The 25,498-nt window shown below is 43.0% G+C and overlaps 1 protein-coding gene across 4 annotated transcripts in view; it reads left to right on the forward strand.

Annotated features, from left to right (window-relative positions):
• Cdk5rap2 (CDK5 regulatory subunit associated protein 2) overlaps positions 1–25,498 on the forward strand; it is a 234,187-nt gene that overhangs the window by 142,438 nt on the left and 66,251 nt on the right. For 3 of the 4 annotated variants that reach the window (XM_045150597.1, XM_045150610.1, XM_045150615.1), the window contains exons 16-21: positions 80–210; positions 1,546–1,655; positions 3,485–3,613; positions 13,479–13,574; positions 15,448–15,632; positions 24,452–24,890. In XM_045150597.1, coding sequence (XP_045006532.1) covers positions 80–210; positions 1,546–1,655; positions 3,485–3,613; positions 13,479–13,574; positions 15,448–15,632; positions 24,452–24,890 — 1,090 coding nt within the window. The remainder of the gene's footprint in view (positions 1–79; positions 211–1,545; positions 1,656–3,484; positions 3,614–13,478; positions 13,575–15,447; positions 15,633–24,451; positions 24,891–25,498) is intronic. The other variant, XM_045150604.1, reaches the window with a different exon arrangement.

Consider the following 25,498-nt stretch of genomic DNA (forward strand, 5'->3'; position numbering starts at 1 on the left):
GTGGTATAAAAATCACAAATTTGTATCTTAAGGCACAAATAAGTGTGTTTTACAACTGGTGATGTCTTGTTTTACCAAGTGTCAGTGGCCTGCAGGCTGAGTTAAAGGACGTTCTTGCCCTGCGGAAGCAGCTCGAGCATGCAGTGCTCACATATCAGAATCTGCAGAAGGCTTTGCAGGAGCAACTCAGTGAAAACCAGAGGCGCGAAGGTACGTGCTCCTATGTGCTTCCCTTAGCTTTGGCACGGCGTGTGCGTGGGGAGGGGGGCTTGGTTCATTTGAAGGAGCCCTAAAACTCCTTGAGGATGTTAAATGACCACAGAATCATCCATGTGGTGACTTGGTTGATGTTGGCTTATCTACTCTTTATCAGCCTAGCTTTAGCCTTCTGAGTAGAAGGGCTCTGCAAACTTCATTGGGCAGAAGTGTGTGACAGAATTATGTCCTACCTGCCTCTGTTCTCTGCATCATTTGCTGCTCCTAGTTCCAGATGTCATCAGGGACTAGCAGCCTGCTCTTTCGGCCCTGGCTCCCATTATAGAGGGCCCACGACTATTTGAGATTCATGTGGGGAGAGCAGCAGGGTGAGGGCCCATGGACAGCAGTGCAGAGCCCATCGCAGTGCATCTGGCCTTTTCCATGCTGGAAGCTGAGCCCTCTAAGTCTGCATTGGCGTATACTCCTTTCTCTATCTCTAGCCCTGGTGCCTGGCACATGTGGCAAAAACTAGTAATAGCTGTGTTGGGCTTGACATTTCTTAGGCACAATCTGTATATACGTATAAGTGGCTAGACTCTGATCTTCTCACCTCTGATCCTTTCAAACCTGTAAACTTCATTTTATGGGTAAAGAGATGGAGCCAAGCTAGGCTGGAATGGGTGGATTTGCCCAGATTTGAGCTAGAGGGTGCTCTTCTGAGGTCTAGGGTGTCATGTTCTCTAGGAGCACCAGCCCTAACCACACATTAAATGAGATTCTGTGTGTAGATGCTGCACTCAGTGAAGGCCCCCACTCTTAGAATGTGGCATGTGCTGCAAGGGAAGTAGACCTTGACACATAGGTGACTGGGCCCATTTTGGACTGCTCTAGCAGGCACTTTCTGCACTTGGCATTCTCGCCTCCCACAAGGGCTCTGGGGCCAGTAAAATACACGAGGCACTTCTATGACCCTTGAGTTCTACCTTGGGGTCACATCCAATTTTCCTGTATTCTCCCCTAAGCAGAATCAGCCTTAAACTGAAATCACTATTTGCATGTGTCACTCAGAATGGTCTCTAGACACAACATTTGATATACCCCAGGTTTGGCCACAGAGAAACCTATAGCCCACGAAGAAACCATACATTGAGATGTCTGTTTCTAGAGCAGGGAAAATTACTTTTGCTATAAGACGGCTTTAAACTCATTGTGTGGGTTTCTTTCCCCCCTCTCCACCCCTTTCCATTGCTTTAGGTGGATGGCATGCATATCAAGCTTGGAAGGACTTGTTTCTGATAATCTTTGTTCTCCCCCTCCCATTTTTTATTTTACTTTATTTTTGGACAGAAGAACCTTTTTCATTTTATAGTGACCAAACATCTTACCTAAGTATTTGCCTTGAAGAGCACAGTCAGTTTCAAGTGGAACATTTTTCTCAAGAAGAACTCAAGAAAAAGGTATCGACCTATTCACTTCTCATGCTTTTTGTTGTTGTCTCTTGGGTTCCCAATCACAGAAGTTACATGGTTCTGAAAGCTCCTTTCCTCTGCCGTCTGCCTTGCTGTGCTGCTCCTCCTGTGCATGTGGCTAGCCAGTTCACCCAGGGTGTATTCTCCTGCTCAGGTTGGGGACCTCAGTGGAGGCTTCCTGTCTTTGAGGGAAGATGCCCAGCCCTCACAAAGATCAAGCCACTTTTCTTCAGCTTGTTCACCTCCCTGCTCTTGAGTCTAATGGATATTCCTGTCATAGTGACTGGTGATTCTTCTTACTCATATCTAGCTTGTGAGCCTCTTGAATGTAGATTTTCTGTCATATTTGTTCTGCAAACCTAGGACCTGGTGCACATAGTAGGATCCAGTAGTTACCTTTGAATGAATATAGTTCCAAATTTGATTAACCTATCTTTATTTTTAATGGAAATCTGTAGATCCATGGTAAGATTCAAAGGACATTGTTTCAAAGTTCTATGAACCATTGTTAATAGGAAGTATGAACATATGATTGTATAACATATTGTAAAGTCATCATCCATGGAACAGTTCCTGTTCTGGTAGAGAAGGCATGCATGTAAATAAATAAGGGCATGTGGTGTGCAGGGGTTGCAGTAAGAAGGGCCCCACAAGGGGTAGAGATATGCAGGGGAGGTTGATTCTTCCTTACTCTATATTGGGAAGCTTCTCAATGGAAGTGAGACCTGAAGTGTATTTTGTAGGATGAATAGGGGTTTATCCATAGGGAGGGTTTTCTCAGCAGATATAAGTAAAGTAAGGAGGTAAGAAATAGCAAGGAAAATTACAAAGGTTGGGTTATTTCAGAGCAACAGACAAGGCACCTCAAGGCAGTGGTTAGTTCTTGCAGGTGAAGAGAGTGGAGATGGCAGTGTCTGCTGCTGGGACTACTGTGCTGTGGGCAGGGCAATGCATAGCTCATTTGCTTGACACTTAGTGTTTATAGACTCACAGTGTCCTCTTTTCCCCACTATAGCCTCCTTGGAGAATGGATCTATTTTTATTCCTGTTTAGATATATTGAATATTTACCATGTGTGGACAGGGTGGGTGCTCTACTTTATTTGAAGGGCTAATGATTACTCCTGTTAAGAAGAATTTGAAAGATTGCCAGACACTGGGATTTGTAGCTTGCACAAAACCAAGGTGTATCATTTCAGTTGCCTGTGCACCTGGCCTAGCAAGGCCTGTCCTGCAGGAACACTGTCTTGGAGCCTTGGCATCCTGACTCCGGGCTGGAGGCCCTCTTTGGAGGAGGCTACCCTGTTGCTCATGATCTGGCACTTTGGCCCTTGCTATACCTCATGCTGTCTTCCAGATGCTCCAGCTATGGCACCTGGGATGGTGTGCTTCTTTTGTCTCTGGTTCTCTGCTGTAAGATGGCATAGACACCCTAGCCTATCCACCTCCTCAGTATTTTTACAGGGAACAACTGGTTGACTATAGGTCATAGGAGTATTTTTGTGGTTGTAAATTGTGTTAGGAAGAACAAGTCATTATTACTGACATTGCTAGATAACTGTACAAAGAATTCCTGTGCTATTAAACAAGACTGACAGAGGGACAAACTTCCTCCGCAAGGCAGAGAGAGTGGTAGCATTAGCTGCCATTGACTGACTGCTGAAACCATGTCAAGCTTTCAGGGTGCCATGATTGTGATTGGGTGGCTCCTCTTGCTAACCCATTCTGTAGACACAGGAGCTGAGGCTTAAATCAGGCAGCCTGCCTTGCCTGGGAGGGTGTGTGTGGAGAGTCTACCTCCTTGTTCTTGCCTCCCAGGTCAACGATCTCATACAGCTTGTGAAGGAACTGTATACCGATAACCAGCACCTGAAGAAAACCATTTTTGATCTCTCCTGCATGGGTTTCCAGGGAAACAGCAGACTTGAGTCAACAAAACAAATTGAGGTAAATAAAACGTCGTTGCCATGTGTTAATTGTAGAAATGAAACACCTTAAGGATTTTTTTCCAGGATATATCTTTCTGAAGGAGGCCTCTTAGTGAAATCCCCTTTGCTGTGGCAGGGTCTCGAGGGCGCTGTAGGGTCAGCAGGTCTATCCATAGGCTTCTTTAGGCCTGGCTTGTGTCTCCATGGGCAAGATGAACATTTTGTGATGCTCATGACTGTGGCCCAGCCCTGGGATCTGTACTGTGAGGGCACATCAGGATGTACAATGTGTTCTCACAGGGATCCCGACAGTGGCCGGCCATGTCTACAGAGGGAGATGGCATAGGTGCAGCCATGGAGCATTCATTACCATCTGAGAAGACGCGGATACATGATCCACCTGGGTCTTAGCGTTGACCTCTGTTTTCGACCATGCTACACAAGTTGTGCTGGGGAGGGAGCCCTCACTGGCCCAACTCCCCTCAGAAGACCCTGGATCTATGTGTGCTATAGCACCATTTCAGAAGCCTGGACTGTTCTCACTGTGGGGGTGGAAAGGCCTTGTGTACTGGGGTCCTTCATGAACAAAATTGGGATTTTCTTGGGTGGGGTTGTCTTGGCTCAGCCTGAAGCCCCTGGTAAAGTGCAGGTCTCACATTTGTGGCTGTATCATTTCCTGGGAAAGGTTTGTCATCTGTCCTCCTCCCACCTTCAGAGTGGGAGCTGCTCAAAGGTATTTATGCAGCGCTCTGGCCATCTGCTCTCTTTGAGACAGGGATTATTATTGATCTTGGCCTCCAGGGCTCCAAATAATTTTGAAAACCAAGAGTAACGGCAAGCCACTTAGGGAGAAACAAGTCTCCTGGCTGGCTTCCTCTGAGGCAGCGTTTTTAATAAGCGGCTTGTTCCTCACCGACTCCATTTGAGTCGTAAATGCCGAGTTTTGTTTGTTCATTTGCCCTTTGAAAAAAAATCTGTTAAATGTCCCATTATGTCCTTTAGAGAACAGAGGCTTTTTCCTCTGCCCACTCCAAGATCTTAATACCAGCCGATTCAGATTTGAGTCATTTGTCAGATTGCACTTCAATTTGATGCTCCCTGTGAATAGCCTTTTCCTTTATAGCACACAGTTCCCCATGTCCCCCTGGAGAGAGATGGGAAGATCTGCATGGAAAGATGGTGTGCCCAGTCTAATTTGAAGCTGAGGGAGGACAGGGAGACAGGGTGAGGTGAGATGGCAAGAGGGGAGCCAATTTTTCTCTGGGGAGGGTGTGTAGGTCTCCTTTTATAAGAAACAACCAGAAACAGACCAAAAATGGCCATGTGGTCCTCAGCCTTCTCTGAGCAGCAGGGTTTGCATAGTGGGGACTGGGCGTGCATGGTTCCTGCTCTTTGGAGTCATAAAAGGAGAGAGAGAAGTGGGGGATAAAATGTATTTTAAATTTTAGAAAGTGGAGAAATGACCCCGAATCCTGTCTCTTTAATATAGCCACAACTAATTAGCATTAGCTAGCATTTTCATTTTTGAATTTTATATTTGTATATTTGTGTGTATGTATGTGCTCATGTTGTAATACTTTGCAGTCTGTTTTTTTTTTTTTTTTTTTATACTTGTTAAGTCATAGCATCTTGTTCCCTCTTCTGGATGCACTGAAATTTAATGGCCTGACTCCTGTTGGAGATGTAGATTGCTTCAAGTGTTTCACTGTATTAAATTGAGTGTCTTTGTATGCAAGTCCTTTTCTGAGTCTTGGAATGTATTCCCAGATATGTAATTAGTAGGTCAAAGGACAGGTAAAGATATCCAGTAAGCATAAAATTTATTTTAGCTACCCTCCCCCAACAACTTTTTTTTTTTCGAGGTAGGGTCTCACTCTGGTCCAGGCTGACCTGGAATTAACTCTGTAGTCTCAGGGTGGCCTTGGACTCATGTGATCCTCCTACCTCTGCCTCCCGAGTGCTGGGATTAAAGGCGTGTGACACCACACCTGGCTCACCCAACAACTTTTTTTTTTTTTTTAAATTTTTTATTTATTTATTTGAGAGCGACAGACACAGAGAGAAAGACATATAGAGGGAGAGAGAGAGAATGGGCACGCCAGGGCTTCCAGCCTCTGCAAACGAACTCCAGATGTGTGTGCCCCCTTGTGCATCTGGCTAACGTGGGACCTGGGGAACCGAGCCTCGAACCGGGGTCCTTAGGCTTCACAGGCAAGCACTTAACCGCTAAGCCATCTCTCTAGCCCACCCAACAACTTTTAATTTGAAAGAGGATAGAAGTAGTTTGGAAGCCCCTGGTAGGTTTTGTCATTTTTTTTTTTAAATTATTTTGAGTTTTGAGGTAAGGTCTCACTCTAGCCCCAGGCTGACCTGGATTTCACTATGGAGTCTCAGAGTGGCCTTGAACTCATGGAGATCCTCCCACCTCTGCCTCCCAAGTGCTGGGATTAAAGGCGTGCCCCACCACACCCCATTAGTTTGCCACATTCTGTTTTAAAAATTTTTTTTGTTATTTTTATTTATTTATTTGAGAGCAACAGACAAAGAGGCAGAGAGAGAGAGAGAGAGAGAGAGAATGGGCATGCCAGGGCCTCCAGCCACTGCAAACGAACTCCAGACGCGTGCGCCTCCTTGTGCATCTGGCTAACATGGGTCCTGGGGAATCGAGCCTCGAACCGGGGTCCTTAGGCTTCACAGGCAAGCACTTAACCGCTAAGCCATCTCTCCAGCCCGGTTTGCCACATTCTTAACAAAAGGATTGATCTGGGTTAGAACTGTGCCATTCAGTTACATGGATGTGCATGTCCCTTAAACTGGCAGTTCACATAGAAACCATCAGATGACCAAGAATAGATATCCTCTGGTCTTAATGTGCATGTAAACAATCTCTAATTAGGTGGCTACTATTTTCTTATGTGTGTCTGCTGGTTATTACTTCATGTTCGGGAAGAATTTGAGAGCCACCATTCTGAGGGGATTTTGGCAGGGCACAGCCAGGGTGGTGAGCACTGATGGCCATGATGCACACAGCGACTGTTTCCATGAGGACAGCTGAGAGGTGCAGGTGCTGGCACCTTGCAGTATTTAAGAAGGATTAACTACGCTTGTATTGTGTTGTTATTGTTAGATGTGGTTAGACAACTGAGAATTCCTTTTGGGGGGGGGCGTGAAGAGAAAACATAGATCAAGGAGCATGATTTGAGCTCAGATTTTGTAGGGCTGTCATAGTGAACAAGAAGTAGACCTTGTGTGCAAGGCTTCTTAAACTTTTTCCACTCATGATCTTATTTTGCCCAAGAAATGTTTAAATTACCTTGCGTATGTAGGTATAGAAATAAAACATTTATTGTTAATGAATCATAAAGAAGTTTATTCTTTTTTTTAAAAAATTTTTATTAGCATTTTCCATGATTATAAAAAAATCCCGTGTTAATTCCCCCCCCCACTTTCTCCTTTGAAATTCCATTCTCTATCATATTACTTCCCCTTAAAGCAGTTTATTCTAAAACAATTCTTTGGTAAACACAAAATTTTGTCATTTATTAAAACCAAACTCTTAAATCTTTATTAAATATCTGATATGGCAGAGATAGAACATCTTCAACATGTTTCAGAGTTAATTAGTATTTTGATTTTATAATGATCAATTCCAAGAATACCATTTCATATAAATAAATACATAATACACAATGGCAAAAGCATCTTTAGGGTCATTTTAGAAGCTGGTGGAAATTCCTAAGCCAACATTAACTTCATGATATTTTTTAAAATATTTAGGAGCTGGGTGTGGTGGCACATCCCTTTAATCCCAGCACTTGGGAGGCAGAGATAGAAGGATCCCTGTGACTTTGAAGCCAGTCTGACACTACATAGTGAATTTTAGGTCATCCTGGGCTAGAGTGAGACCCTACCTTACTCTAACCAAAAAAAAAAAAAAATATATATATATATATATATATATATATATATATATATATATATGTATGTATGTATGTATGTATGTATATACATACATACATACACACACACACACATATTTAGAGAGAGAGAGAGAGAGAGAGAAACACTGAGAGAACATACCAGTACCTCCTACAAAAGAACTCCAGATGCACGGGCCACTTTTTGCATTTGTCTTTTATGTGGGGACTGGGGAATTGAACCCAGGCTGTCAGACTTTATAAGCAAGCACCTTTAACCACTGAGCCATATCTTCAGCCCTCATGATTATTAAAAATTATTTATTTGCAAGGAGAGAGAGTACAAACGAGCACCAGGGCTTCTTGCTACAGTAAATGAATTCCAGATGCATGTACCACTTTGCGGCTTTACATGATACTGGGGAATTGAACTTGGGACATCAGGCTTTGCAGGAAAGAACCATTAACTGCTGAGCTATCTCTCTGGCCCTCGTGACTTTTTTTTTTTTTCAGTTTGTTAAGAAAGTTTTTAAAAATATTTATTTGCAAGCAGAAAGAGAATGAATGAATATGGGTGCACCAGGGTCCCCAATCACTGCAAATGAGCTCCAAATGCATGTGCCACTTTGTACATCTGGTTTTATATGGGTACTGGGGAATGGAACCTAGGTCATTAAGCTTTTCAGGAAAGCACCTTTACTAATAATCATCTCTCCAGCTCTCTCTGTCACTGTCTCTCTGCCTCTTTCTCTCTCTCTCAAAATAAATAATTAAAAAATCAAACATTGTAATAGTATAATCCAAATATAACTAATTTTATACATGCTGAGGAATATGGCAGGAAAATATTAAAAGTCTTTGTTTTCTAATTAAATTATTATGTTTCTATGAGAGCAAAAATACCTCTGTGTATAGTAATTCATAACGTGCAGTACTTGAGAACCTGAGCCATGGGATTTCAGGCTGTGTAGGTTGGTGGTGTGTGGCTTGACAGCAAAGTGAACATGTGTGTTTAGAACCAAGGCTATAGTGAAGTTGTATAATGCAACACAGGCAAATGCTGTCAGACACCTTGGATTTACTGCATGTTCGAATTTGAATTTATTTTGTTATTTCATGTTTAAAACTTTTTACTGTTTATAAATTGTTTGAGTTCCACATTCAGTTATGTGGCCCCCATATGGGGCTGTAGCCCACAGTAAGAAGCTGGGAACTAGAGGACAGAAATGGTACTTTGAAGAAGAGGGCGCTCATTGAGTATTCTGTTAAGATCACCAGGGTATGGGGCTGGAGAGATAGCTCAATGGATCAGGCACAAGTGTGAGTGCAAGATTTTGTATCCCCAGAACCAGTGTACAAACCAGACTGTGTGTCTGTAATTGCAGTGCGCTTATGGCACACAGGGGAGCAGACAGGAGAGTAGTCTTGAAACTGATGGTCAGCTAGCTTGGAAATGCAGCAGTGAAGGGGAGATCCTGCCCCAAACAAGGTGGGAGGTAAAAATAGATACCTCTGACTTACACATATGCACTATGTCACATGTGCATCTATACACATTCATGAATATGTAGACACACATAAACACCAAAAACAATCTCATCAGAGTAGATTTAATTTCATTTGAATGAGAAGTTTTCTGTCAGCTTGACTTATTAAGGTACTATTATTTTGTGTGATATGTAAAGCCCTTGGCATAGTGTCTGTCATGTACTAGAAACTCAGTAAAATATAGCTATTTTTCCTCTTTCCAGCAAAGTCCTCCCTGCTGGCTAGCCCAAGCCCTGGTATCCTTCATGAGGGTATACCACCCACCACTAGCAGCAGCTTAGGAAGTATAGAAGCTGAGGAAGAAATGGATCTGATTTTTATAGAAAAGAGGCAGCCCTATTCCAGAAGGTTGGAGTAGGTGTCCCCATTTATGACGGGCCATAGCTACTCTCTGCTGGTCCTCCAGAGGCACCAATCTCTACTCTCTTCACAATTATGCTTCCCCTTCCACAAAGAAGGGCTGTTCTGTTGCCAAGAAGGCTAATCTAGATGGTGGCAGAGTCCTGAAACACAGCAGCAGTCACCACCACAGTGCTAGCTTTGGGTCCTGGGTGATGAAGGACAATGATAGGAGGTGAGGACACAATATCTTGGAGTACCAGAGGAGGAAGGAGCTGAAACAGAGCCCTTTTGACCAGATCACAGACGTGGAAAACAATGAAAGGGCCCCAAGGTAGTTGTTCCTGAAACAACCACAACTGTGCTCTGTCCTCTAAGCAGAGGAGCAGAAGCTCATTCTGAAGAAGAAATTCATTGTTTCTTTTTAATTTTTATTAGCTCATGCACACATGCACCGGGGCCTCTTGCTGCTGCAAAGCAACACTAGCCACTTGTGCCACCTTTTGTGTCTGGCTTACATGGATGACTTGGAAATTGAACCCTGGGCCAATTGGCTTTATAATCAAGTGCCTTTAATTTCTCAACCTCATGGAAGAGGACTTTGTTTTTTTTTTTTTTTTCTTCAAATGAATTTTTATTTAGTTCTAGAGAGAGTGTGAGAGAGAAAATTGCCGTGTCAGGGCCTCAGCCACTCAAATTGAACTCTAGATGCTTGCACCACCTAGTGGGCATGTGCAACCTTGTGCTTGCCAGATGCAGATGCCAGATGCAGGCAATTTTCTCTCTCTCACTCTCTCTAGAACTGGAGAGTTGATCCTGGGTCCTTAGGCTTCACAGGCAAGCGCCTTAACTGCTAAGCCCATCCCTCTAGCCCTGGAAAAGGACTTCTTGAAGAAGCGTGGGAACAATTGCAGTAGGAGTTGGAACAACTTTGGGGCTGATTGCATAAGTTGGCCAGTTGGAAGGAGGAACAGGAAAGGTTTTTGATTTCTTACTCCTTAATAGGGTTGTGAGGAAAGATTCCTTCTGACAGAATTGCCCCAGTCCATTTCCTATAAACTTAATGCAAATGCTCAAAGTGCAACCTCAACATCTTGGCTGGGCCTTGGATTATGAGGTTTAGTTCTAATGTAAATTGCCTCAGATAAGACTTTAGACATCAAGAAAAAAAAATTTAAATATTTAATTAATTTATTTGACAGAGACAGAGACAGAGAGAGAGAGAGAGAGAGAGAGAGAAAGAAAGGAAGAAAGGAAGAAAGGAAGAAAGAAAGAAAGAAAGAAAGAAAGACAGAAAAAAGAAAAGCAAGGGTTGGGGGCAGATAGAGAATGGGCACACCAGTGCCTCTAGCCACTGCAAATGAACTCCAGACTCATGCACTGCATGTGCATCCGGCTTACCTTGGGTCCTGGGAAATCAAACCTGGGTCCCTTGGATTTGCAGGCAAGTACCTTAACCGCTAAGCCATCTCTCCAGCCCAAGAAAAAAAGAAATCTTATAATGCTTTCCATTTTTTGTCCTTCTTTTACAAATTTGCATTTCAGAAATTTTAACTCATTTACTCAGTTTTCTGTGTAAATATGGCCATTAAATGTAAATAATTTAAACAAAACATTTATAGCTATCATTTAAGACTTCAAGCTATGTATTATGAAATGTAATTTAAAAATTTAAAGTGCATTTTCTTTTCAAAGTTGATTTTCTTTGTTTTTTTTTTTTTAGAAAAAAAATTATAACTGACAAATACATAGCTGAGCCAAATCTTGAAATGTAATTATAAATATTAAAAGGGGGTCCTATGTAAGGTTTTGATACACTGTGTAATATTTAAGTTAAGCATGTCCAGTTCCTTGAGCCTGTTATCATTTTGTGTGGTGAAAGACTTCTAGTTTTTACAGCTGTGCATTATTGTTATCTGGAAGCCCCCTGCTGTGAGCAACTTCTATCTATCTACCTAATGTGCTATCCCCACCTCACCTTCTCCCATCCCTCTTCCCTACCCTCCCCAGTTCCAATAACACTGTTACCAACTTCTGTGAGACCCACTTGTTTAGATTCCCTTATGAGGGAGATGATGTGGTATTTACCACCTACACTCTATTAACATTTCCCACCTGTCTGTCATCACTTCATCTTACCTACTCCATAAATTGAAATTGAAATTGCAAACATCAGTACATTCCCTCTAAGTACTTAAGCATGTATATATTTAACTCTAGTATATATTTAGATACTTTTTCTTTTAAGGTCTTATATACAATAAAATGTAGACATAAGCCTACATTTGTTAGGTTTTACAAATTTATGTAACCCCAACTCTTGGCACGGTCTTTTATGTTCCTTGTTGTCAGCTCTCTCCCACTGGCTTCTGTTTTGTTGTGTTATAATCTGTCTGAATTGGACTTTCAGGTTTTTTTCACTTTGCATAATCGTTTTGAAACCCATCCATGTTGTTGTATAATTGATAGTTGGTATGTAGTATTACACTATTACTCATTCTCAGTAGACATTTGGGGGAAGGGTGATAGGAAATTTATGCACAAGTCTTTGTGCATTGGGTGTCTAGGAAGAGGTTTAACATTTTTATGCTTCTGCCAACAATTTTGATAGTTCTGTATCACTTAGTACCTAAGTGGGCATGGTGCCACTAACCTGTAATCCCAACACTGGGTGGAGACAGAAGCAAGGGAATTCTCACAGACTTTAGCCTATCTTATTCTAAGTAATTGGGCTACACAGTGAGACACTGTCTCACCCTGCCCCACTCTGCCATCAGGGGGATGATTTAAGGTAATTTGAGGTAAGAAGCTGGATAAAGAAAGGGGTTTCTGATTCATATTTGTAAACTTGAAGTAAATTTTTCTATGTGTATATGAAATGTGTTTGATTTTGATCATCAGATCTCTTTGATCCTGGTTACAGATTTAGATGTGGTAGGTTGATTGTCTTTTGACCCTGGGGACTTTCTAAAAAGTAACATTCCAAAGTCATTTTTTCCCCTAACAAAGCAAGGTTTTTCCTTGTAAGAGGATGTTCAGAAGAATTTCAACAGACAGGGAGAGTTTTGGGTACAATTGACTGAATGTTGAAACTCATCACAAAAACCATTGAGATGGAACCGCAAGTATCTCGTATGCACAGCTGCCCAACACGTGACCCTGTGCTCTGTGACTGTCACATTTTCAGTGCAATGAGCAGCTGTGTCAGTGAGGTGAGGTTTGCTGTGATTTTTGGAATAGCTTTTATTGGCATCCTTCCTAGGCATGGCCAGCCTGGTCTATGTGGCGAGTTTCCCTGGTTTTGTGTGGTTAATCCACATGCCCCAATATGAGAATTTCTGTTCTTCTAGAGAGCTGGGGTCTTGCATTTCTGTGAAGTTTGTCCATTTTTAGGAACAGAGAATGCTTTGGGATTTTTTATACTTTTTTTTGAAGTATTTCAGATTTCTACAGTCTCTATAAATAACTCTCCTTCATTTCCAATAGCATAAAGTTATCATCAGGCAAGCTTGATAGTCTTATTAGTGATGAGGACTTTTGTCAGCAAAATGACAGTGTTATTGGGACTGTCCCTATCAGATGTGTGACAGCCTAACAAGACGTTTATGCCCTGTACTAAATAGGAGACGTGATGAATAAATTGGGCACACTGTAAATTTCATTTACTGCTTCTTTGCTATTTTGGATATTCTCAATGACATCATAGCTGTTTTCCAAAATCTTTTTACCTTTATATAATCTGAAAGTGGATTTAGCAAAGGTAGAAATGGCAGTGGCACAACTGAGAGCATGTTCCGTTTGCATTGGCACAGAAAGAGCCTGCAAGGCCAGGGAAAAGTCCTTGGTTATTTCTTGGGGAATTTATCCTTGAATCATTCTCAGTCCCAGGCAGCTGAATGTGATTTGCCAGAACCAGTAACTCTAACTTCAGTTAATTTTTTTCATAGCTTTGGCATTTTTTTGTTTTGTTTGTTTTTATTTTCCACTTAAAAAAAAAAAGACAAAATTGACTTAGTCATGCATATTCATACTGCACACTTTTTTTGGTTGTTTTTTCACACCATTCCATGCTCCACATAGCTTCTGGCTGGCAAGGAGGATGAGGTCACAATCAAAACTGAAGAGGAGGATGAGAATAAACAGCAAAGGGATCCGCATTTGGCGCAGTGTAATGAGGTAGGAACATGGCAGTTAACTCCTTCTGTGTGTCCCACTCTGGGCCCAAGCCAGTGCCCACTGTATGCCAGTGGTGAGTAAGAAGTTACAACATGGCTGATGGAGCCAGCCATGAAATATATAGTTGGTTATAAGAATGAGATAGTTATCACATAACAAAGACTAGTGGTGGGCCTAGAGAGATGTGTAGAGATCTAATTCAGTGTTTATTTTATGTATTGGAAATCAAGGGAGAAGATTTACTCAGGGCATAGCTTAAGTCACTGACAGGTTTAGGACAAGAACCCTTATGTCTGGACTGTTTTGAGCTCTCAGATATTTGATTGCAGTCCCTGTTGTAACTAAGTGGCCCTTTGCAGTCTCTTGATAATGAATCCAGCTTGGTTTTCTCTGGGCACTGGGAGAGTTTGAGCCCCACCCTTCCTGTTACATTGCTACTAAACCATTCTAATGAACAGCCTCCAAGATTTAAGGAATCTTGAGACTGATATGTGGCAGAAGATAGTAGGCTAGAGGTTGGGCACTTTTAGTCTTCAAGGTGCCCATGTTCATGGATCCTGAATGGGCGGTTACAAGATGTAGATATATTTGGAGGGCAGAGCAATTGGAAATGGAAGGTTTTTTGTTTTTTTTTTTTTTCCATTTTTCCAGTGTGGAGAGATGGGGGAATTTTTTTTTCATTTTTCCAGTGTGGAAAGATGGGGGTGATGGCTAATGTGCATATCACCAACAGTAATAAAGCCAAGAGGAGTTATTTATAGACTGGGCGAGGACATTTACAGATAAGCCTTATTTTGAGTCTTGCTGTGTCACTGCTATAACTGGTTCCTTTGTGACCCCTTTGATTAACCCCCAAGCCCGAGTTTCCTTATCAACGAGGATAGAAACTCTTCTATTTGGGATGCTTAAATAGAAAGGCATGTAGTAAGTGCTCAGGAAATGATAACAGGTACTGTTTATATTCTTATAATCTATGTTTCCTTTTTTGAAGGCTGTTTATTTGATTGATTTAATAAGTAGATTGGTGACAAGCAAGACCCTATAAATAACAGCTCATTTGTGTCAGTCTTGTCTTCCATTAAATTTTCTTTTCATTTTTCCAGTGTGGAGAGATGGGGGAATTTTTTTTTTTCATTTTTCCAGTGTGGAGAGATGGGGGAATTTTTTTTCATTTTTCCAGTGTGGAGAGATGGGAGTGATGGCTAATGTGCGTATCACCAACAGTAATAAAGCCAAGAGGAGTTATTTATAGACTGGGCGAGGAAATTTACAGCTTTGGATAGGGGAGAGAGAATGCTAATTGCACCACCTCAGGACATGCCCAGAACAGGCTTTAACTGGATGTCTCCATGGTAGTGATCCTTTGGGACCCACAGGGACCCACTATGGCACCTCTGAAAATAACATCTTCCTTGGAATTAGGACCTCTCTCCACCTTCTTAATGAGACACATCAAAGCTGTGTTAATTAGTGCATGCCTGTAGAGTACTAAGGAGGCTATGTGACAGGAAATGTATGATAACCATCTGAAGCATTGTGGGTCACATGGTTCTGGCCCTTGGAAGAACTTTCAGGTAGTAGAAAGAGGCTTGGAAAACAGGTATCCAGGGGAACCTGTATTGAGTCAGACACTTAACCTGACTTACCCACCTTGTTTCCATGACCTTTTCTACTTTGTAGGGAGGAAATTTAGTGTGAGGAGAAGTGATAGAAACATAGCCCTGGCTTAAAGTGAGCACATAAACCCGAGACCTGCATCCCCTTTCCCTCTTTTCTGTGAGTACTTGAACTCACTGCCCCTCTATGTCCTTTCTCTTCCATCTCTCCCTCCCTTCTCCATAATACTCCATTTAACCTATACTTCTTTTTGCAGATTATGGAAGACTGTGCCAGAGGGGGCAGCAAAAATGGATATTTAAGGCACACAGATTCTAATATTTTAGACTATGATGGGGCCTGCAAGTCTGGCTGCCTTGGAGACCAGAGCCTAGAAGGTGAACTCCTGGGCCTGCTTGCCTCTTTCTTCCATGAGAAGGCCACTTCATCACTCGAGTACAGGTAGATGTGGGCCCAAGCATTGCTTTGTACCTGGTTTGAGGTGAGAATTCACTCATTTACTAAATGGATTTAGCTGGTGGTGTGCAGTGTACCTGAGAGAGCTCCCAAAATGGCTTGGAAGGAATCTTACCAATCATACAATAAAGTAATTACGTTGTGTTCTGGTGGCTGTGAAGAGACTTCAGCAAAGCCTCATGCAGGCCTGTTAGAGGCCAGAGAAAGCTTTTCTTGAGAATTAATGCTGAGAATCTCTGATAAAGCTGCCTGCTTGTCAGCGAGAGGAGTCAGCCCTACTGGAATCTACGCCAGTTTTGGCAATAGCATAAAAATGCTGTTGTTGTGACGCTGCTGTTTTATGTTGAACTTGAACTAAATTTGCCTCTCATATCTACTGGAAATAGATCTCATCTGATGAAATTCTACAGGTTGATTTCCTTAAAGCAAAGAAAGAGAAACATTTACTACATTTGTATTTGTTAAATTAGTCCTTCCTGAGCTTTTCCTTCATTCATATTCCTTCTAGACCATCTATGACAGTTTTTTGGGCTGTGGACTACAGAGTTGCCCCTTTATTTCTCAGTACCTTTGTTTCTCTGTCCACTTCTCAGCATTGCTATGAGGACTTAGAAAAGTGTTGAAGAAAATTGTCTGGCATGTCATGTGTGTTCTGTTCTCCTCTGATACAGATAATTACAACTGCCCTGGTGTGTGGCAAGAGCCAGACCGTTCAGTAACATTTCTTGGTGGGTTAAGCCTTGTGGCACTTTCTTCAGTTGAAGCATTCCATTCTGTTCTTGTGAGATTGAAGAGGCTGATACCTACTATGCTTCTAGCATAAGTCCTCCATAGGGACATGCCAATAGCTTTTCTGGTTTATTATCAAAGAGTTAGGTGGCCACAGCTGTTGCTCAGAAGTGGGGAATATCTTTAAACATTTGGGTCTCCAGCTTTATAAAAGATACCACTGCTTCTCTGAGGACCACATCAGAATATTCTCAGGGGGTGTGTGCTAGGGACAGATGGGTTGTGATGGATTTTGGTGGACAGAAGCTCATCCAGTTGTTAAGCTGGTGGACGTCAATGTTCCTAAGTTATACTCTAAATCTCTCTCTATTTTTTTTTTTGTGCTGAGAATGTTTTATTTCAAATAAAAGCAGTAACTAAGTTTGACAGATCCAGAAGTTAGCTAAGGGAGCAAACAAATACATTATTTGAGAGAAAGAGATGATAAATCTCTTGATCTTTAAAAATTCAGACCTAATTATGTTTGTGTATATGTATGTGCATGTGCACACACACAGGTGTGATGAGTGGAGATCAGGGGACAATTTCAGGTGTCAGTTCTCCTGCCGTGTTTGATATGGGGTCTCTACTTGTTCACCACTGCATTTGCTAGGCTTTGTCCTTCTGGGCTCTTCTGTTTCCGTCTCCCATTTTGTCACAGGCAGGCTGGGATTACAGACACCTGATATGGTGTCTGACTTTTTACATACGTTCCCAGGATCTAAACTACGATATTCAAGATTGCTTAGCAAGCACTTTATCCACTGAGCTATATCCCCAGCCCCTAATTATGTTCAGCATTTTACCATCAAAAGTTGTTTTTGGTCTTTGCTGCTGCAAGTTTTATGTGATATTTGATAGCCAAGCAGTTATAAAAATTTAAAGGAGAAACACTCTTTGATACTTTTATTAAAATGATTTTTAAAAGGCTAATATACTCTTGATCTCCAGGTAATAGAAGTAGAGAGGCTACCTCCTAGGAGGTCTGATTGTGCAGTTGTGGGCATAATTGAGGACAGGTGCAGAAGCCCTGGAACATGAGGCCAGTAGGAGTCCAAGGAGGTCTGTGGAGAAGGGTATGTTCTGGCTATAGGCAAGTGTTTGCAGAGAGAATGTATAGTTTAGCGGCACTCGACTTGTGGGGGTTCTAGACAGGACCCTAGTACTAATACTTGTGTCTCCTTTACCTTCTAAGCCCAGGATGCTGCTTCTCCAGACCTCGCTTGCTTCGTTTTCTTCAGGATTGCTGGTACAGCTTCTAGCTGTTGTCCTGCAGTCCTCCCGTCTGGGCTGTAGTGCGTCCAGAGGAGTTGTGTAAAACTGCAGTGGACCACTTTACATAACTCCTTCAGCCACGCTGTGCTGTCCTTGGGCTCAGAAATCTTTCCCTGGTCTGCTGGGCTCTGCGCAATCTAGCAGCTTCGCCCTCAGCTCTGCTTGTGCTGTTCTTGACTTGCTTTCTGTACCTGGGTCACACTACCCTTCTCAGTATGGAGAATGAATCAAGTGGCTGTGGTTTCAAGGCCTTTGTACATGTTGGTCTCTGAACCAGCATTCCTGTTGCCTCTGCACATCCCTACCCTTAAATCTAGGTTAATCCTACTCATATTACATGTGTTCACAGGATGGGTCTTTATTTGTTTATTTTTTATCTACACTCTAAGAGGCACAGACTGAATGTTGCATAGCTTTCTTCTCCCCATCCTCACTGGCTAATGGCCCTGTTGTATTTGTTATTAAGAAAATAGAAGTGGGGCTGGAGAGATGGCTTAGCGGTTAAGCACTTGCCTCTGAAGCCTAAGGGTCCCGAGAGGCTTGATTCCCCAGGATCCACGTAAGCCAGATGCACAAGGTGGCACATGCATCTGGAGTTCGTTTGCAGAGGCTGGAGGCCCTGGCATACCCATGCTCTCTCTCTCTGCCTCTTTCTTTCTCTGTCTGCGCACCCATATAAATAGAAATAAATAAATAAAAGAAAATAGAAGCAATCAAACCCAAGCCATACTGCCTGCCTCCAACGCTGCATTCTGACCTTCCTACTGGTGGAGTAGAAGACATATTCCTGCTGCCATCCAAAGCCAGCCTTTCTATTTGGCCAGACTTCATATTACAGCTTGGGTCCTGTCTTCTCAGCCCTTGTCTCTTCTGAATAATTCATGAGTACTCCCTCTCACTGAATGGTTTTCATAAACATAAAATAGCTTGATATCAGACATTTAGGAAGAGTTCCCCATTCCCTCTGATTTCATATCCATTCTAGCTATGGTCCCATTTCTTTATTACCACCAAGGCAAGGTTTCTCAGAATTATCATTTATTTATAGCATCCACTTTCTCTCATTCTCTACCCCATTCTAAATGCTTTCATATCCTTTGCTTCACATAGTAAGTCCGTAGCAATTTCCAAGTTGTGAAGTCCGCTGGCCTATTCCCCAACCTCTCCCTGGCCTCTCCTTGCTCTCTGTTGGAGAATATTGATGTGTCCCAAGCTGTTAACTCATTCCCTTTCTGTCTTCCTCTGCTCTTCCAGCCCTTTAGAGTATGCTGTGCTACACTCAGATTTCTGTCTTCAGATCGCACAGTCAGCTCTGCTTCGGACATTTCCACCTGGGTGGGTACTAGATGTGTCAGTGGTAATCTCTCCAAACCCAGGTTCTTGGTCTAATCTGCCCATGAGTGTATCAGTCAGGTTATTTTGGGAGAATAATGCTCCAAAGTATACCTACACACCCTGTGGCTCTTGCATTCTTTCCACTTGCCCTTCCTCATTATTCCTTGAGCCTGGGAGGTGTCATGGTAGAAATCTCCTTTTATGTTGAGCTTTCAACAGCCTCTTATTTTCTACTTTGATGAGTTTTGAGTCTCCTCAGTATCCAGCACCATCTCCGGGGGATGAGTCTCTGGCTGGCAGTGAGAGCAGCACTCACATTCTTTCCAAGACTACCTCTGCAGTGTTCCCTACGTCCTGGTAGACATGCCTTGTCTAGTGTTAAGTCCTCGGCTTTCTCTTATCATTTTGATGAGTCTTCAGTCTCTGGTATTTGCTGCCATTTGTAAAAAGAAGATTCTCTAACCAAAAAGTGAGATCAACATTAATCAAAGGGCTTAAATATACAAACTTAGAAGGCTTTTTGATAGGTACAGTCTCTCCATTTAGCCAGAGGACAGTGGAACCTTCCCTCTGGGGACTGTTACCTTCCAAGCCTTAGGTTTTTGATTCAATCCTTAATACCTTGCCTGAACTGGGTCTCTTATCCAGTAAGAGAACAATTGATTACCTTCATAATTTAGTGCATTGGTGAGTATATCTTTCCTGGCTGGTTGATTTTGTTGCTTTCAGGATTTACTGCTTGTTCAGATTATAGATGACTTTGGCCTCCCCCGCAGTTTGCATGGAGCCTTCCAGCATTATGTCAGCTGTGTGGTGGGGGGATGACTTCCATTTCAGTTCCAGTCTGATTTCTCAGTGTCTTGCAACCACAACCTGTGGTATCTTCAGCAATAGTGTCTTACCATCTACCTCAGGGGCAATCAATTTGGCAATGGCCTGCATTGTTTTGGCCTCCCTGTCCAACACTTCACTGCCTGGAGGTGACCCATCTCCAGCACTGGGACTCACCTGCAATAGCCATGGCTTCAAAGTAAAGCTTTCTCTACCCTAGCGGGGTACTTCCGCCCACCCTCTCTCTCTCTCTCTCTCCCCCCTACCCCTCATCTCTCTCTACCCTAGCGGGGTACTTCCGCCCACCCTCTCTCTTTCTCTCCCCCCTGCCCCTCATCTTTCTCTACCCTAGTGGGGTACTTCTGCCCACACTGTCTCTCTCTTCCCTCTCATCTTTTTTTTTTTTTTTTTTTTGGTCTTTTCATTAGCTAACAATTAGGTTTCTATGGCACTTACCCATACTGTCTTTAGTTTTTGTATCCCTCCCCCATCTCTCCCTCCCTTTCCTCTACTCCCCCTTAGACCTTTCCACCCCCTGTATTCTGCCCCTCTACCTGTCTGCCTATTATCTCCTTCCCTAAAATCTCTCTGCTTCTCTTCTCTCCAAGCCTAATTCTAGTTTTCTGACCATAAGTGCTGATGCTTCCCTTAAGATACAAACAAATCTATTCCAAGTTAGGGTCCATATATGAGTGAGGACATAACAGCAGTTTTCTTTCTGTGTCTGAGTTATATCACAAAAGTGTAAGTTTTTCAATCCCTGTAGCCACATCAAGTTGTCCTGATTCCATCCCTAATTCAGTCCCTTCCCATCTCCACTCCTACCTTCTTGGTCTCTTGCCTGCACTCCTGCAGTAGCACAGTGTCCTCACTTAACCTGCTCACTCCCATTTCTGCCCTTCATAGTCCATCCTCCACAGAACAGCTAGTGATTTTTGTGACACTTGGGTCAGATCCTGTCTCTTCCATCTGTAACATCCTCCAGTGGCTTTCCATTGTCCATAGAGGCCAATCAGAGCTTCTTGACCCAGCCTCTTTCCTGACCTCATCACCTGCTACTCATGTTCACGGAGCCTCAGCCACACTCACTGATTGTCTTTCTGTTCTGCATATATCCAAGTCCATTTTCCACCAATGGTTCTTGCATTAGCTAGAGTTCTCTCTTTTGGAATATACCTCACCCAAATGTGTACAGCCAGCATAGTTCCATTGAGATGTCAGCTCTTGAGAGAAGCCTTTCCTTGATCTGAAGGGAGACCCTGTATCTGTTTATTGGATGCCTTCCTCTGTCCTTCCCTGTCATGCATAGTACTTACTGTTATATGACATTGTCTTTTTCAGTCATCAGTGTACATGTAACTCTCCATCATTTCTTTTTCTTTCTCACCTCTGTCTTTTGTGTCAGTTGGAGAGTACCCAATAAATCTTTGAACATTGCAGACAATTGAAAGCCTCACTTCTCAGCAGAAGGTAAACTTAGGAAACTACAAAGAGTCAGTGCTTTGTTGGGGTCAGAATGGTTTGGGTTTTCATCTTTGCTCTCTGCCTCTTTTCTGGGGCATCCCGAATTTCTTCAAGCCCACTCATTCACCTGTTCTGCTCTTATAGTCTGTGAGGATTTGTAGTATTTAAAGGACATGGCACATGGTAAGTGCTTAGTGAATGTCAGTACCTTTCCTTATGCCTTCTGTTGGGCACAGATGCTCAGGAAGGGCATGGAAACACTACTTGGGCCTCTGACAGGATCCTGGGACCAGACTTTTCTAAAGGTCCTGATTACAGTAACAGCTTAATGAATCTGCTATTCATATTTCTAGCAAAGCAATCCTAGAAACTTTTTAGTTAATAGCACTACCACTTTAGTATATAATGGCCTTTTTACCACCTTTTAGTACCCATATGTAAAGTCTTTCCCCTGGGTTTTATTGTGAATTGTCTGGTGGTGAGTCATGGTCCTCTGGATAGCTGAAGAGTATTTGTCATTGTTTCTTATCATTATTAAAGAAGGGAGAGAAAGGAAAGGGTAATTTAGAAAACTTCTGATTCTTGGAATGCCAAGGACATTTTTCTTTTATTTTATAAAAGATTAAACTCTAGATCCCCTCATCCTCTGTACCCTAGCTTCCCTTTCCCTGAGGGCCTTCCTTTTTGGGGTTAATAAAGGCCTTCTTCCATTGGGGTACTATGCCTCAGGATATTCCTACTCATTCTGTGACTCTTACAGTCTTTCTGCCCTCTTTTTCACAGTGTTCCCTGAGCCATGGTGGGCCTTTAGTCTACCAGAGATATATCTTTAAAATACTTATTTATCTTTTTTTTGAGAGAGAGAGAAAGGGGGAAGGGGAAGAGAGGGGGAGAGAGAGAGGAAGAACAGGCATGCCAGAGCCTCTAGCTATTGCAAAGGAACATATGCGGCACTTTGTGCATATCTAGCTTTATGTGGGTACTGAGGAATCAAACCCTGGTCCTTAAGTCTTTGCAGGCAAGTGCCTTAACAGCTGAGACATACAACAGCTGAGAAAGATTTTTAAAGTCTGACTTTACTGTTACAGTTTAAGATAGTTAGTGATGTTTCCACACTGGAAATGAGCAATGCACCATACATCTTGCATTTTTATTTTTCCTTCATTTCAGTGTGCTATAGTTGTTTGAGTTGACTGTCCTGCTCTAGGACATGGGAATATTGAGGCAGGTCTTGCCATTATCGTACAGTGGGGAAGATTGGCATGGGAGCTGCCATTTCCAGTGATAGCCATGATCAGAGGGAGGGATGGCCTGGTGTATTAAAAGGAGAGGGTAGGCTCTGGTCTTTCTTCCAAGATCTTTTAAAGGCAATAAGTAGAAACTAAAAGAAGGAATACAATGAGGGCCACCCTGTCCCTTTTCTCTGCTGACTGTATGACCTCATTTTTACTGAGTTGTCTTTCTTCTGGGAGGTAGCCACACTGTCCCAGACACCCTCTACCTGGATCCTGCCCTCCAGTGCTTTTCCCCACAGCTCTCTGTGTTTTTAGTCCTTGCTTCATGCTTTTTGTTTTATTTTTTAGATGTTTTAAACAGTTTTTATTTTGATATCTTTGGTAAATTACTTTATGATGTCTCTTTTCCTGAATTCTCTTATTTCTTTGGTGTCTGTTTTCCTATGTATGATTTTTCTCATTTCTTAGACTGATATCTTTTTTCCATGTGTATTTGTATGTGGTATGTGCATGATTGTATGTGTGTTCATATGCTAGTAAGTGCACATGTGTGTGTATGGATGCATCTCCACACATACATGTAGAGGCCAGATGTCTTTCTCAGTTACTCTCCACATTATTCACTGAGGCAGGATCTCTCACTGCCAACAGAGCTCATTGACATGGCTAGACTATTTAGCCAGCTTGCTCTGGAAATTCCACCTGTCTCTGTGTTCTGTGCACTGGGATTGTCGATGCACAGTGCCGTACCCAGCATTCATGTGGGTGCTGATGTGAACTCAAGCCTTCATGCTTGCACAACACATGCTTCATCTACTACCCACTGCTCTGGTGCCCAGATTACTGTCCGTTTTAGGAATGGGATTTTCATGTGAGCTTGGTATTGGTCTTGAATGCTCTCTCTTAGATGCTGGCTCTCTAAGGCCCATGGCATTTGTCTAGTTCCTCTTCCACCCTGCAGTTGAGTTTCTGGCTCTACTGCTTTCTGCAGCCTTTATTCTAGACGGTTTCCTTTTGAGGGGTCTGTGGGTACCTTTATCTTGTTTTGAGCCCTCTAATATATCTTGAAATTCTCTTTGGTTATGCATTTTTTGCTGTCATTTCTGTGAGTAGACCAGAGTAGAAGGAGCTCCTGTGTGTGCTGACACATCCTCTTGACAGGAAATCTGTCCTCCACACAGTAGCCTGCCACCTTTCTGAAGCCTGTGCCTGAGAAAGCCACTGCATCACAGGCCTTTCAGGGACTCACTCTCCTTAACATGGCATGGCATGCAAGACTCCCCCTCCTGTCTCTCCGGCCCACCTCCCAGCCCGCCCTCCCTAATTTCTGCATAGCCACATGGTTGTTCATCTCTCAGTGTCATGCTTCTACTAGTCCATCCCCTTTCCTGGCTAGTTTCCCTTAACTTCAGGGTTCTCCTGGCATTCTCTCTGAACCCTTAGTCTGGACCCTGGTCTATTGCTTTGCAGCCCTCCCACACTTTTACACTGCCCATGTTTCCCTTTTTGTCTTGTGGAGTACCGATTTGTTTACATACTGCCTCTAAGTCCTTACCCATGGTTTTGTATCTCTGGTCCCTACAACAGTGCCCAGCACAAGAAGTACACAAGAATGTGTGCCAACCTGCTTTCTTATCTGTGTGGTATACTTATAAGCCATGTACCAATGTCATGTGCTACCCATAAAATAGAAATGTTATACCTGTCTTGTCTGGGTGCAGTGAGGTTACAAGGAATCCAATGGTTGGCATGCTGCGTGGCATACTGCAGGGCCTCGCTGTATTTAGTTCAGACAAAATCTGGACTGACTTCAGTAGGAGAAACTCAGGAAGCTGAGTATGGGACAGGGCTGCAACAAGAAGCTTATTTTCCCACTTTCTTCCTTTGGGGAAACAGGCCAGACCTCCTGAAAGCACTGGGCAGGCTGCTTTTGGAGTGCATACGGTTGGCTGAGCAGGAGCTTCTTGGAGATCACCTTGATGGGGAAACTCAGAAGACACTCAAGCAGCTGGCTGTTCAGCTGAGAGGTGAACTTGGCCATTCTGTCCCAGCCGACTTTTTCTTCAAGCCACATGATGAACTGAAGTCAGCTGGAGAGGCCTGGCTAGTAAACACATGCAACAAGGCTGAGCTGAAGGTGGAGCTAAAGGATGCCTTAGTGCAGACCTTTGCCATAGAGGACGATCCCCAGAGATTCAGATCCGAAGGGCAGCAAGAGGCTGGGGAAGAGAAGCCAGCAGATACCATTTCCGGCACTGAACCCCAGTTAGAGGACTTGTGTGGGATCCCAGGGCTGCAGGTCACTCCGTTCTCTTTCCCCAGCATGACCAGCAAGGTAAGGTGTTCCACATACTATGTATTCACTTTACACAAACAAAACCTGCAGAAAAATCACCTCTATGCTGCCATTTTTTTTCTTCTATTTGTGTGAAGAGTAAGTCTGGTGTGTCTCTCTGCCTGCATCACTCCTGTCCTCTACCTTGAGTATTGTCCTTCCTGACTACTCCCTCTCTCTCCCTTCCTATTTTAAAAAGTTATTTATTTGAGAGAGACCTAGAGAGAAGGAGGGAGAGAGAGAAAGAACGAATGGATGCACCAGGGCCTCCAGCCACTGCAAATGAGCTCCAGATGCATGCACCACCTTGTGCATCTGGCTTATGTGGGTACTAGGGAATTGAGCCTTGAACTGGGCAGGCAAGCGCTTAACTGCTAAACCATCTCTCCAGTACCTCTTTCTCCTGTTGCTGCTGTCCTCCTCCCACTCTTCCCTGCCCCCAGCCCTGTCTCATTAACCAGAACATTTTTGTGTTTTCCTTGTGAAAAATATCCATGCAGTTCCGTTTGTACATCTGTCTGTAACATTCTCGTTCACATTGTGGACACGGAACATGTTTCCCTGGAATGCCTGCCTGAGATTCCATTGTTAAGAATTCATACAGTGCC

Source organism: Jaculus jaculus, chromosome 1, assembly GCF_020740685.1.
Source record: "Jaculus jaculus isolate mJacJac1 chromosome 1, mJacJac1.mat.Y.cur, whole genome shotgun sequence".
Lineage (NCBI taxonomy): Eukaryota > Metazoa > Chordata > Mammalia > Rodentia > Dipodidae > Jaculus > Jaculus jaculus.